Source organism: Cricetulus griseus, chromosome 3 (assembly GCF_003668045.3).
Source record: "Cricetulus griseus strain 17A/GY chromosome 3, alternate assembly CriGri-PICRH-1.0, whole genome shotgun sequence".
Taxonomy (NCBI): Eukaryota; Metazoa; Chordata; class Mammalia; order Rodentia; family Cricetidae; genus Cricetulus; species Cricetulus griseus.
In genome coordinates, this window is record NC_048596.1 from 29784193 (window position 1) to 29799660 (window position 15468).

The window sequence follows — 15468 nt, forward strand, 5'->3', positions numbered from 1 at the left end:
AACTGACATTTATACTTAACCAGTAAGGCAAATACATACATTTGTATTTAAACTTCATTTATAGAGACATGTGGGGTTTAAGTATCAAAGCCTTTAAGGCTTGTCCCCAGATTTCTCTCTCATAGATAAGTATAAAGTTGAAGAATTTTAAAAGCCTCTTTCTCACTTTTAAAAATGAACAGAAAACTCTTGAGTAAGAAATACTGCTTGTTTAACATCTGCAAAGCATATAATTATTATTTGATTAAATTGAATGGCGATTTAACACAGTGTTGCAGCTTTAGAGTTATTAACAACACTCAAAGGCATCAATGTTAAGTTGATAATGGTATTAAGATTATTATTTCATTGGGAGGAACAAATCTGATATTATACAGAGTCAAATAAAGAGTAAAGAATCAGAGATAGACCACTGGTTGAGATGGCCGACGCCATACTGAAAAAGTGGAGATTTTAATAAATCTATTTTTTATTAAAAATAGATACTTTTTTCATACAATACATCCAGACCACAGTTTTGCCTCCTTCCATTTCTCCCAGCTCTGCACCCCACCTCCCCTCTCTCCTGTATTTTAAAAACCAATGGGGAATGAAAAATATTTGGAGAGATAACATTTGCTTTTTGTACATAAGTTTGATTGGAATCTTTCTTCATTTTGAACTTCTAAAGGTGCTATAAATGAAATGATCCCATGGGTCACATGGGTTGGTTACTGATCACTGAGGTAACTAGTCTGTTAATGGGAAGTCCCTGCTTCCAAAACAATATAATATGGCATAATAGTTTTTGAAAGAGGTACATGTCAAGAAGGACTGCTCAATAGGCTAACTCCTACATAGCCTTTGAAGGAGGCCCTGGAACTGTGGAAGAAATAAGATTAGTATTAATCAATGGCTATGCCATGAAGGTGCCAGTAGACCATGAAGGCAGTGTGCTATTAGCCTAACAAGAAATATGAGATCATGGTGATTCAAAGTGTGGTAGAGAGTTGTCGTGCTGTAATCTGGAGAAATGGTTTGATATGAAGAAGCATTATTTTCTAGAAAATTACAAGGCAATGGGAATAAACCACTGTTATGTGTACATATCTTAAGTAGCTTGCTCTGTAGTTCAACAAGTGATTTCTGAGCTTTTTATTCTGAAACAGAGAAACAAGCTAAGGCCCTAATATATGTGGTTTATCATTCAGCCATATATATATATATATATATATATATATATATATATATATATATATAGTCATACATTTCACCATATAACAGAAGAATTGTCTCTTTACCCAACTTTCTCGGTAGATGATATTGATTTTCATTCATTTATTCTTTTCTTTTTTTATCAGTGAAATTGACAAATACATAGTTAGGATCTCCTCAGGCTACATGTTGGTGAACAAAATAGGTAGAGATCCTTGTTTTCAGGAATTTTCAGTCTAATCAGAGGAGTTACTTATTGAACCAATATCCACACGCTTCATGCTCATGAATCATGGGAATTGCAACTGTAGGGGAAATGTCATGGAATGGCTCAGTAGGATTATAGGAAGAACCATCTAAAGGGAGAGCTGAAAAATGAAATTATCAAGGTATTGAATCAAAAGATGTCTGGTGGTGACTGAGGCTGGATTTGAAGCAACAAAGAAGTAGGGAAGGCATTTCTCAGGAGAGAAGAGAATCACCACTGAAAAACATGGAAATGTTAAAATGATATTGCTTGGCACTTGGGCACTTGAAAATGAAAAGGGTCATACAAGGATTATATAATTAATTGTTAACCAGTTACCATCTTGATTTTGAGATCATGGTAATTTTCCTTGAATCCATTCTTAACACAGCCTCATTTTAAAGAGTTATCATTTGATAGTAGCTTGAATGGCAGCACAACTCCTATATTCCTGTTTTTCTCTCATGAAACTGGCTGTGGTTATCTATTGGGCAAACTGTGGTTGTAAGAGATGTTGGTACTTGGTGGTGTTGGTGGGACCAGGACTTCATGCTCTGATTACAGACACTGCTGTACATGCAGAAGCCATAAGGAATCTCACAAGAAGGGGAGGTGCTTAGAGCTTGTATTTGGTTGTCTCTCTTTCCTTTTGACAGCTGAGTATTACGGAACCTGAATGGTCCAATAAACTTTGAAAAACGTTTTAATTTCACAAACTTTATTATAGGAAAACTTACTCATAAGTAAAAACATTACATTCCAAATTAATGGGACTCAAAGTTTATACAATTCAATGAACTTTTATAACAGTCAGCACAGAAATGCAAGCCATGAGGCTCCACATTAGATCCAAAATATTCATTTACTGTGTTCTCTGTGGTGAACATCATTTCATATATTTAAAAATAGTTCTTTAAAAATATTAATGACTCACTATCAGTCATATGATTGCAGGGAATCAATCAAATCCTAACATGTGAGTTAGGAGTTCTTGATGCCTTCACAGAGAGCTCGTAGGGTACTACAATCCCATTTCCTGAACATTTGAAACAAACTTGAATTTTCTCTCACTAATAATCTTTTGTATTTCAGTGACTTTGAAGACTTTGTAATGGGCAGAGGGTTGAGCTGTATCTAAGGAATAAAAAGCCATTGGGATGCCTATTCCCTGTAAATATCTTTGCCCAAGAGGGTGAAGTATAAATAATTTTTTTTACACCTGACTCCTTTGTCCATCAGCTTTTACCAGAATGTGGAATAGTCAGGAGAGCAGCTTTCCCTTTTTCTCCACAGTGTGGTGGGTGTGTCTGTCAAGCACACTAGAACATAGACACAGATATACACTGCCTTTTTTAACATCACATGGAGTCACATAGTAGCACAAAAAGCTCCCTGTAATTTGGAGAACAAAGTAGACATTTCAAAGATTTAAAAAAAATATTTTATTTTCTATAACAGATTGAAGTGATCTAAATTATTCCCAATGACTTTCATTTACTAAGAGAAGTAGGATAGGATTTTCATGTGACCCAAATCAAGCTTCTGTGTGTAGTAATGCTAAAAAGGCCAAGTCAAAAGTCAGCACCACTACAAATACTGCATTGAGTGAAAATAATCCCAAGACTTCATGAATGGGATGATATGAAATTAAAAGGTTTCTGTGAAGCCAAAGAAACTATCAAAAAGTGAAGATACCACCTACAAAATAGTAAAAAAACAAAAAAACATTGTCAACTATACATTAGACAGATAAATATCTAGAATATATAAAGAACTGTAAAATTTGTTTCACCAAACCATTACCCAGTCAATAAACAAACATGGGAGCACACAGACAATTCACCAAAGAAGAAATATAGTGTCCAATAAGTATTTGAAAATTGTTTGATGTTCTCAGAGAAATGCAAACCAAAACTGAAGATTCTTATGTCAGTCACAGTGGCTAACATAAAATGAAGCAAATAACAAGAAATACTGCCATAGCGAGAAATAGAGATACTTATTCACTGGTAGTGGGAGTGTAATTGTGTGCAACCACTGTGGAAATAACTATAGAGGGTTCTCAAGAAACTCAAAATAGAACTATTATATATGGCCAGCTATACCACCACTCAGAATATACGCAAAGTATTCTGAGACATGATAACAGTCATAACTATACAGATAGTCAGACATCTGTGTGTATAGCTGTACTTTTTTCAGTATCCAGATTAGATGCCTATTAATGAATTAGGTAAAGTAAAAGTAGCATTGCACTAACAGAATGAATAAGCAAATGCAGTAATAACCACAACTGAATTTCATGTAGCCCAAAAGAAAACTTAAATCATGACCTTTGCAGAAAAATGGATGGAACTGTAAATTGTGTAAAGTAAAATAAGCAAGACTAAGAAAGACAAATACTACAGTAACATGAATAAATAGAAGAACCAGAGACTGATATTGGGGTTCAAACTTCAAGCTGAATATCAGCAAAGCACAGCAGCTGGCCACTAGCTTCTTACCTCTACCTAGGCTGAATGGGCTGATTCTGTCTCCAGGAGCTCTCACTAAGCCTCAGACTTTAACTTCACCTCAGTGTGGCTGGAGAATGAATGCCTCATACTGAATACTGAAGACTCTTCTTCTATCTTTTATACCCTCCTAGTGCTGTGATTAAAAGCATGTGATCTATTTTCTCTTTTAGACTGATTCAATCTCATGTAAACTGGGTGACCCTGAATTGAGAGATCCTTTTTCCTCTTAATCCTTAATCCCACCACCTCCTAGCTTCTGGCTGCTGGAATTAAAGGCGTGTGCCTGGCTTGTGGCTGACTTTGCTTTCTGAATCCTCATGCAATCTTTAATAAAGCATAAATAATATATCACCACAGACTATATGTAAATGTATATGTATATGTATATGTATATGTATATGTATATATATGTGTGTGTGTGTGTGTGTGTGTGTGTGTGTGTCTGTGTGTGTGTGTGTCTGTGTGTGTGTGTCTGTGTGGTGTTTGTGGGAGAGAGAGAGAATGAAAGTAGGAAGCAGATCATAGAGGGGAGGAAGAGATCTTAAGGTAGGTGATGGAAATAGAGTCATGGATGCATGTGACAGTAAAAAGACACTGTACGCCTAAACGTGTTAAAATAATGTACAGAAACAATAAATGAGTTTTTGTAAAAATTTTGTTTAAGAAAGAACACCTTTGATGAGTGTATCACAGGCCATTCAGTTGAAACATTATTGTGTTCAAGCCTGTTGCAGTGGTCCATTCTTGTAATCTTTGCGCTGAGAAGGTGGAAGCAGGATGACCAAGTGTTTAAGGGCAATCTTGACTACATAGTGGGTTCCAGGTCAGCCTATCTCAAATAATATTTAAAGCATTGATTATTTTGAGTGCTACCAAGATCATCACTAGGATTATTTGTAAGAAATGGGAATAAATGTATAATTAAATACAACTCACCCCTTTCTTTAAAAATCAAACATAAAACCCACACTGTGCTTCGAATTGAGTCAAGTTCCAGACTTGACTCAGGTGAGTTTTCTCATTCCTGTGCCTTTGGGTTTCTCCAGAATAGAAACTAGGATGGTGAGTTGAGCAATCTTGATGCTCATTCTAGATAAGAACCCCATGATAAACATCATTAATAAAGATTGAACTCTGGATCCTCCTGCCTTAACCTCTTGGTATTGTAACTGTGTGTGTGTGTGTGTGTGTGTGTGTGTGTGTGTGTGTGTGTGTGTGTGTGTGTGAGTAAATGAAACCATACGGTGAATACAGAATACCATTAAATTGGGCATCTGCCTGCTTTCTGAGAGGATCCTCCTCTTGCCCAAAGAGGCAGGTTCGTATCAGTGCAAAGTAGAACACACACACACATTTCTCAAAGTTCTCTATTTTCCTAGCAAGCAGCATTACTTTTGTCATTCTGTCAGTAAAGTGTTTTGAAGCTTCACCTGTCATCATTTCCACTTAAAATGGCTGGGTAGTCAACATAGATGCGTTCCTGAGGAAGATTGAATTTTGAATTTTGACTGCATTATATTCTATGGAAAACTTGGATGAATTTTCCACATTAACTTCCTAAGTCTGATCTTTGAGGGAAACATTCTTCCATAATGAAATGATTCAAGACAGACACTGAACATACTGTAAAAATACAAAAGAGTGAAAAAAAACCCTCTTGTTTATTCTTTTGGCACTCTGAGGCTAGGCAGTGCATATTGCCATTTGGGGTATTTTTTATGTGTGAGAGGAATGACACACATTGCCTGTGTTCATGGCTGTGTGTATGTTTGTGTGTGGGTGCATGTGCTTGCATGTGGAAGCTAGTATTTGACAAGCAGTGTCTTCCTCTATTGCCCCTATTGTCTTCCACCTTTTTTGTTTGTTTGTTTGTTTGTGTTTTTTGTTTTTGTTTTTCTGTGTAACATCCCTAGCTGTCCTGGAACTAGCTCTGCAGACGAGGCTGGCCTCGAACTCACAGAGATCCACCTGCCTCTGCCTCTGGAATGCTGGCATTAAAAGCATTAGCCACCACTGCCCCACCATCCACCTTATTTTTTAAGATATTGTGTCTCAATGAGCCTAAGACTCACAGATTGGATAAAGATTGTACAAGACCAATTGGATAGCAAGCCCCAGGGATCCTTCTGTCCCCACCTCCCCAGTGCAGCAATGGCCTGTACAGTTTTCCATGGCATTGGATATAGGTGCTGGAGATCCAAACTCAGATCTCCATGCTTGTCTAGGAAGTATTTTAATAGCTGAGCCATGTTTCTGACTCTGCCTTTAGTAGATGTTTACACATTTGTCTTCTACATCCGAGACATTGATATTATGAGCATTCTTCATGTACCAGATAAATGTCTGTGCTTTGCCAAAATGAAGTCTTCAAGATACAAACTAGACCAGAAAGGAGTTACTGAATATTGAATATTTTCTAAATGTGTTGTTAGGGAAGATCGTATGAGATCTAGCCTGGGGCTTCCACCCTGTTCCAAGAGTGATACTCTGGTAAGCATCAGGTATTTATTTTGCCTCTGAAATGGAATGACGTTCATTTATTTTAACAGCTTAGTGCTTCATTTCCTTTTTAATATAAAGATGAATTTATAAACATGTATCTGAGATGATTGTATGAAAGTTACAGTATAAAAGTTTCCTTAATCTGGAGTGAAGAGACACTTCACTAACCTGGTAAGTTAATGAGAGTGAAAATAGCTTTGGAGTTTCTGACTAAGTATGTTTTGTCTGCAACCATTCTTCCTCAATTTCCTCTTTCATGATTACAGGAAATTCTCTTGGCTTAATTCAGTCATTTTACATACGGATCAAATATTAATTCACTGGTCTATTTTATTTTCTACTGTCCATCTTCAGTACTTTCCTACCTTAATAATGGAAATGGTAAAAAGTAGTAAAAAGTAGATTTTCCTTACTTTAAATTTATACTTACAAAACATCTAGGAGAAGACTAGCCAATTCCTGCCAGCCGTTAAAGACAATTTAAAACAAAAGCAATGACAAAGGGAAAATACTAACCACAGAGTTATGCTTTCCCAGGTCATGTGATATCAAACCCGCTTTCTTAAAATTTGAAAGCACAAGATATGTTTATTCATCATCATGACATAATTTAGAGTTATGTCATACAGTAAAAAAAAGATGTTTCCCTTTGTTTTCCAATTCCTGACATGTTACTTTTTGAGATTCTGGGACAATAAGTCAGTACCACAGGGATTCTCAGAGTTTTTAAAATTATAACATTTTAAACACATTTCTAACAGCCTCTAAAGTCATAATATGGACATCTAAAATTCTCATTTTATAGAAAAAACAGACAAAATTCACTAGTACTAAAAAGAACTACATCTCACAGGGATGTTTGTTGAAACACACAATTTCAATTTCAGATTTTCCAGTAAGGTAACAGGCCCTCATGGAATCACACATGGGCACTGCCCATTAAGGACTAACAGGAAATATTTCAGAATATTTTTGTGGAAAATCTTAACACTTTAAAATAGGAAACTATGTAGATTTTATATGCCAGAACCACTGAATTGGAATGGAGGAAGTGTAATTCATTAATTGTGAAGGGCAGACAATTGGATGTTGCAAAGCCAGGCTGGAGAGGTGGCTCAGAGACTTAGAGCACTCGCTGCTCTTGCGGAGGATTTGGGCTGGTTCTCAGTTCCCACACTGCAGCTCACAGCCATAGTCTCAGTTCCCAGGGATCTGAGGTCCTTTTCAGACTTCTGTTGTCATTGCACCTGCATGCGGTACTCATATATATCTACACACACACACACACACACACACACACACACACACACACACACACACGAGTCTGTGAGTCTGTTGTCTATCTATCTATCTACTCATGCACAGAAAAAATTAAACAAATAATTTGAAAATATTATAAAAAGTTTTTTTTGTGAAGCCTTTGCTTTTTGGAGATCATTTCACTATGTATTCCAGGTTAGTTCAGAACAAAAGGTCCTTGCTCCTTATCTCCCAACTGCTGGGATTAAAAGCATGTACCTGAATTTAAAAAGTATTTTAAATTATGTTTTATCCATTTTATGATTTACATTTGTGAAGAACACAATCCCTTTCCTCTTAAAATCTTCTCCTTCTGGCATTAGAAATGCACAGTGTACTAATGAGTATATAAAGAACATTCATTCTCTTAGTGCCTGGGTTTTAATAAAGACTGCTTTAGCCTAAGGTCCAACAATAACTTACCACCATTTTGAGCCAACGACTATGAGGATACATTTCAGCTAATATCAGGCATGACACTAATTCAGTATTAAGTGCTAAGCACATTAGCAATTTCAATGTAGAGCACTATGGCTTTCCAAGTCACTGAAGGAAGGTTTTTTTTTTTTTTTTTATCAATGCCTTTTCTTTTCTTTTCTTTTCTCTTCTCTTCTTCTCTTTTCCATTCAGAACTTACTATTTGAAGTAACATGACTTTAAAACAGTCCAACCATTAGAATTGTTGCTTATATATATTTAAATATATACTTAGAATTTTATTTCAATTTTAAATTAATTTTATTTTATGCCAGTGGGTGTTTTGCCTGAATGTGTGTATACTGTTTACATGCCTGGTACCCATGGAGGATAGAAGGCCTCAGATCATTCCAAGCTACTGTGTGGGTGCTGAAAACTGAACCCATGTCCCCTAGAAGAACACCCACTGAATTTAACCTCTGAGTCATCTCCCTAACCCCAATGTAGACTCTTTATAATCAAATATCCCTCCCCACTGCAATTATAAGACTAATTTAATTCTATGCGTGAAGAAAAGAGTAAGTGCTCGAATTATTGTGCTTAATTCATAGGAAACGAATGTTAATTGTTTCCATAAAAGCAATAAACCAAAAGAGACACCTATATAGGGCAGCTCACAACCACCTTAAAGTCCAGCCTCAGGGGATAGGGCAGCTTCTTCTGACCACCGAAAATCTCTGCATTCATATGTGCATACTGACAGTCACACACACAAATGAACATAATTTTTAAAATTTTCCATGGATGCAGAGTAAAAATAATTCATCTCTTGAAAAATAATTTCAGGACCTTGGTATTTCAAATAAAATTTATTTCCAGCATTGGTTAAGAACAATACCCAAACAAATCAAAACTTTATCACTTACAATCTAAAAAACCAGCTAAAAACATGCTTGAACAAATTAGCTAAAACATTTGAGGGCCAGGAGGATGTTTTAGTGGGTAAAGGCATGTGCTAACCCAAGGAACTGAGTTCAAACCCTCAGGACTCCTGTAGTGGAAGGAAAGGAATAACACCTGTGAGTTGTCTGTCACTTGTCCATCACATGTTCACCATGGTATGTGCAATCCCTCAAAAAATCAATGTATAATATTTATCACCATCTTATTAATTACAGAGAAAATCCAAGAATTCTAAGTTATGCAAAAGGTATAAAGGTCTTGGGAGAAATTCAATATTCTCTGTAATAAAGGCAAATGTAACAATATATTTTGTGCCTTGAGCCCCTTTCAAAGTTTAAGCCATTTGAAATCGGCAGCTCTTTTCAACCATTCACTTTCTTTGTGTTTCTTGCAGCAGATCCCTGATTCTTAAAGTCAGATCCATCATGGAACACTTTTTGAAATTTGAGCATTTTATTTCAAATGAGACTGTGACTGGCATTCATGCTGCTATAGTTTGTGGGCTTTCTGTTACTTAAGAAAAGTATACAGTTTAGTATTGCAAAACTTCACTTTGATAAAAATCCTGATTATTTATGGCTTAAGTGCTGTTTAAACATACTTTTTGTGAGGTAGGAAACAATTTACTACTTTTTCTTCCCTTCTTTCCCTTGTAGACGAGGTTTTTACAAGCAAGGCAATATGTCCCCTCTCTTGTGTGGTGAGACATTAAGGAACCTCATTTAAGCCTCAAGAAAGACCGTAAACAAAGTTTTCTTGTCCATTGCTTCTTATACATCTTTAGACATAAACTCCTGGCTTTATAGACCCCCAAATAAATCATAAGAAAAAATAGCATGAAACATTTTCCCAGGGAAGTAGAACATTCCCACAGGTTAACTAAAATTCTGGACTTTTGCCTGGGAAGAGGAGATTGTCCCAGAAGAATGCTGCCCAAGGATGCCATCAGTCATACAAAGTCACAGTACTTCCGCTCAGTTGACTTCTAAGGAAAACAGCAGTAATTCAGAACTCTTATTTACTGTTATCTTTTGAAAATGTTTCATGACCTGTGCACTTTTTTAGATTACATTCTGAAGCAAATGTCCTCCACAGCTTCCTGTTGGAAAGAATGAACATGACATCATCTATCGAGAGAATGAAATCACAGTCTTTGTGGAAAGTGTGTAGGGTTGCATATCCCTTTCATTTGCACCTCTAATTACCAAGAAGCAGACTTGAAATTAGGAAAGGAAGGAAGGAAGGAAGGAAGGAAGGAAGGACAGAAGAAAAGTAAAGAAAAGAAAAAGCTTGTTGATATGCCAGTGGCTAGGCTTTCTTTTTCCTATTTTGTAAAGCTCAGATACAGAAAGCTGTGTGCTTAAGGGAATAAATGAGCAATTTTATTTTTTTGAGATAGATTTGTGTCCTTGGCTAATCTGAGATTCCAGGCAGTAGTTGTGTACTGCAATTTAGTTTTAATGTATTTTCCATCTCTTTTGTTTAAGTGTTAAAGGGTGGACAGATAGAACACTGAGATTATAACACAGAGTGTGGAAGAACAGTAAATTAAAGCTCTCAATTAAAAAAAAATATAAATTTGGAAGAACCGATGAAGGTTTAATTAACTATTAGGCACTTATGTAAGCATCAAATAAATATTTTGGGCGTTCTAAATAAGTGTTCCCAAGATGAGAAACCAACTCTTGGACTGTTAGATTGCCCCCTCCTTGCCAGAATTCTAGCCCCACACTGAGATGTCTTGCTGGTGAAGAGGTGGTGGGGAGAGACAAAGAGGGGGAACGGAGAGAGAGAGAGAGAGAGAGAGAGAGAGAGAGAGAGAGAGAGAGAGAGAGAGAGAGAGAGAGAGAGAGAGAGAGGTGGTACAGTGCAATTAAGGCTCCTGCAGTTTTCCCATCAGTTTTTGATTTTACCTCTTCTCCAAAGTTGGCAAAGATCCCCCATTAACTGCGGGCTGTCACTGAAGTAGCATTTAAAAGATGTGGTTCCCTTTCTGTAAGAATGTTTTGGAACTCCGCTGTGATTTTTAAGCCCCCACCCACTTCACCAAATCCAGCAAATGGAAGAAGCCAGGCCTCCAGTGCACCGCTCTGCAACTGATGCTAGCACAAATGGCAGGGACCAGGGAGCAGCTAAGAGGCCTTCTCTGGCCCAAATTCGTTTGGGGTTTGGCCTTTGCCCCTAGAAGAATTCATTGATCTGAGTTTGACCAGTGCAGAAAAGGGGAGACTGGGAGAGTGGGAGGCTTGTTTGGCTGAAGTCAGATACCCCACCCCTAACCTTCCCCAAAGGCTACTACTAGATGTCTGGGGAATCCCTCCCTCACCTTCGGAGAGGCAAGTTTCTTTACAAGCGTTAGACACCTGTATGAGGCGCTCCCGGTGGGAAAGGTGGCTTGAGGGACGCCAGAGCTCAGTTACACCGCTTTCCTCTGTGAGGCTGCGGTCACAATCCCTCCAGAAGTCAGAGCTGTTAGCATACACAGTCCCCGCTGCCTTTCTTGGTCGACAGGAACCTAGCCCCACATTCTGGAGCCGGAGCCCGCCGACGCCTCTCCAGTTTGCTCTGGGTCCTCTCCCTCCCACCTCTCCACCTCCAAAGTAGCGCTCCAGCCTCGCTCCGCCCGCACAGCCCCAGCGCCCCCGAGCTTTATCAGGCTCCCCACACACATCGCTGGCTTCCTTTGGCACCCGGCGCTGGTGACCCTCGCTGAGCAGCCGCCTCCTCCAAGCCCAGGCCCCCTCCTCCCGCCCGCGGGTCACTGCGCCTCCAGGCTCTGCTCCCCCAGGCACCGCGGCGCCCACCGCCTTTCAGGTTCATCTGGGCTGGACCTGTTTTGCTCATCCCTAAACCCGGAGAAGTGGAATCTGCACACTGAAACTCTCGGTGGCTGGAGCGGCAGACTGGGCATGCTCAGAAGCCAGGTTTGGCTTTGGTCTCAAGTCGAAGGAAGCTTTTGCACTCGCGAGGCAGCGGCGACTTTAGGGAAAGTTGATCCGAGAGGGGAGGAAGCCCCAAGACGCGGAGCAGCGGCAGGAAGGAGCCCCCGGCAGCCCGGAGGAGCATGGGCACCCTGCGGGATTTACAGTATGCGCTCCAGGAGAAGATCGAGGAGCTGAGGCAGCGGGATGCTCTCATCGATGAGCTGGAGCTGGAGTTGGATCAGAAGGACGAACTGATCCAGAAGCTGCAGAACGAACTGGACAAGTACCGCTCGGTGATCCGGCCCGCCACCCAGCAGGCGCAGAAGCAGAGCGCCAGCACCTTGCAGGGTGAACCGCGCACCAAGCGCCAGGCGATCTCCGCGGAGCCCACCGCCTTCGACATCCAGGATCTCAGCCACGTGACCCTGCCCTTCTACCCCAAGAGCCCACAGTAAGCAGGGTTACTCGCCTGGGTCCATGTGGCGCCCTGGCGGTGGGGAGCTGCGGGTCTCTGTATTGTCTGTCGGCCCCTGCCCCTCCCGCTTGCCATGTCTGTCCTCATCCTCAGAAATGTCTCATTTTCACGGCACTTCTTGAGGGGCTGTGCACGTTTCTCAGGGCCAGACTCCCTGCACATCCGTTGCCTTCGTGTCTTTGTCAGATGCCAAGGTATTTTTAAAATATACATATACGTTCATATATGCCACCTACTGTACATAGAGTTTGGACGCGCCCCAGGTGTGTGTCTGACGGTGTGTGTGAGTGACTGTTGAATGGAGGAATCAGAACCCCGTCTTTCCCAAAGCCCCAGCCAACCTGGCCAGCCGGAAAATCCTAACTGCAGGCTCATCAGACTGAAATGAAATGCGTTGATATTACCCTGACTTTCCACGCTCTTGTGGCTCTCCTGGATTTTTCTACATGCCGCCGGCACTTCAGGCTGGTACTGTTCAAACCTGATGTTCTCTCACCATCAAAGTGTAAAAGAATAAGTCAATATACATATAAAACAGAAGATTTTTTAAAAATTTCCTGAGTTGGATGACATTTACAATCCATAAATGGAAGCCTAGTCTGTTGATTCTTAAAAATGTTTTCATAATATCTGAGAGAGAATATGATTTGTTTTTCTAAAAGAATTCTCACATGATTCCTAATGAACATTTCCCTATAGGGCTCATGTATTTTCAGGGCCAGTGTGGTCAAGCCCACGTTATTTCCCCTGCTGCGCCTCACACTCAGGTCTAAAGCCACTCTGCCGCTGTTCTAGCATGTTACAGAGCAGTGTAGTTCTGATGTCAGTAGGATTCATAACTTGGATGGGAACACTGAATGAAACTTGTTACACAACACTCAACCCCAGAGTCCATATGGAGAGCGAGCATCAGGGACAGGACGGCAGCAGAACCAGAACACCATCTGAATGGCATTTTAATTAATAGTAATGACATAATTGGTAAAGCCGAGGATTCTGTTGTCCTGCTCTTAACTACATAACACGGCTGGATGACACGTGTTACATAATAACAGAAGGCCCCCGAGAAACCTTTACTTCCTAAACACAAGGAATTCATAAGAGGAGATAGTGAAGACTTGGTTATCTCCATTTGTATTTCTTGGATGGGAGGGGTCATGAGTATATACTACGTACACTTTTTTGAAAACTTACAAGCCCAATCTATACATGTTGGCTCCCATGAATCATTTGCAGGCTTAGCTGATGGAGTTTGAATTCTGTGGAGTACAGGAGAGTTGACACAGATAATATAAATATTTCTGAAATCCCAACCTTACCAAGTTGCCATCATAGATCAGCTGATTTCAATTTGTCTTAGAAACTGAGTGATCTGAATCCATTGGAGTTTCCTTTGGTAAATTAATTTGCAGTCGCTGGCATGTTCGCCTGTTTCAGCTAACAAGGTACATGGCCATCTCTCCTGGGCCAAGTTTTGCATAATGAAAATGTAACTCAGAGACAGCGCTTTGTATCTTTAAACAGTCTGTAGGATTGTCATTTTAGTATCTGCTGGAGTTTGGAGTTACCAAGAACAAACTGCTCTTATAAAAAGACTATTTTTAATAGACTTTTAGACAGAGTATGATCAATCCAGCTGATAACTCCACTTAAGCATTCTATTTGAGAAAGTCTAAAGAAATCCAGGCAGCAGGAATGAACTGTAGAATGTGGTATGTTTAGAAGACTCTCGGTGTTTGACACAGGGCACTGGTGTTTTTGTAAAATTCCACAGTAGACAATAACATTAGAAAAGCACATTCTTTGTAGTATCCCTGCAGGACAAAGATTGTGTATGTTGAACATGTTTTACACTCTGGTCCTTATTTGATAACTTTCAGGACCCCATTGTTAAGGTGGTATTGCCATGTGAGTTTTCTAATTCTGAAGGATTATACTGAAGAAAAATGATAAAATGTCTTCCAAGTTTAAATAATTTTGGAAAAACATCTGTTCTTTTTTTTCACACTTACATAAAGGAAACCGAAATAAAATTGCCTTGAGTGGTAGTGTACCTTTCTTAGGGGAAAAGAAGTGTATTGTATGCAAAATAGTTATTATCCTATGCCATTTGAGTGACCGTACAAGACAACTCTACATAGAAGTACAAAAAATGTGACACCCTAAAACATTTTTTTGCATTTTATCGTATATTGTTTGATTCTTTTTATTATTCAGACTTACTGTCAACAAGTGTTTACTTCTTTAATCTTTAGTGCAACTTAAATTTAATCACTTTCCTAAAGATTAAGTTAAGGTTGAAGGGAAACTATCTAAGTAGACTGGAATTTATTTCAGCTACCACTTTCCTCTTTGTTTTTGGTTATCTTTCCAGTAGGTGTAGTTAATGACCAACTGATGAACGGAACATATCCTCTAGTGTTCCCTTACTGAGGCTGACTTTTGAGAATTACAGTATTTTAAAACTTCCTTTTTTATTTTAGTAACCATTGATCATTTGAGGATAAAAAAGCAGTACAAAATTTAAAGTAGCCTCATAACTTTTTAGCATCTTAACAGTTTTTTCTTGGGATTTTTCTCTCTAATGTGAGAATTGGAAGAAAGCTTCTGTTGGATTCCACCACAGGGGAGGACATTTCTGCTATACCTGTGAGGTGTAGTGGGGGCATTGGTCTTTCACAATCTGTATAGATGTCACCTTTAAACCCTTCTTAGGTTATTTATGAATGTGAGGGAAGAATTGATGTAGCAAATTGGAATCTGTATTATCCTGCTGCCAATGAACTACTTAAAAATGTAAAAAGCACTTGATTCTATGTTCCAAAATACATTGAGCAAAAGCTCCCTAACAGTGAAACAAACAAACAAACAAACCTCAGACATCCAGTCTGTGAGATCAGACAACCTGATGGGTCACTTGAACTTCTAAAA

General features: G+C 39.1%; 1 protein-coding gene across 2 annotated transcripts in view; it reads left to right on the plus strand.

Annotated features, from left to right (window-relative positions):
• The window catches only part of Prkg1 (protein kinase cGMP-dependent 1), a 1162521-nt gene that overhangs the window by 76892 nt on the left and 1070161 nt on the right, over positions 1–15468 (plus strand). Inside the window, exon 1 of one of the 2 annotated variants that reach the window (XM_027406412.2) lies at positions 12203–12513. The exons of the other annotated variant lie outside the window; for it this stretch is intronic. Coding sequence (XP_027262213.1) covers positions 12203–12513 — 311 coding nt within the window. Of the gene's footprint in view, positions 1–12202; positions 12514–15468 lie in introns of those variants that run through there. 2 annotated transcript variants of the gene reach the window in all.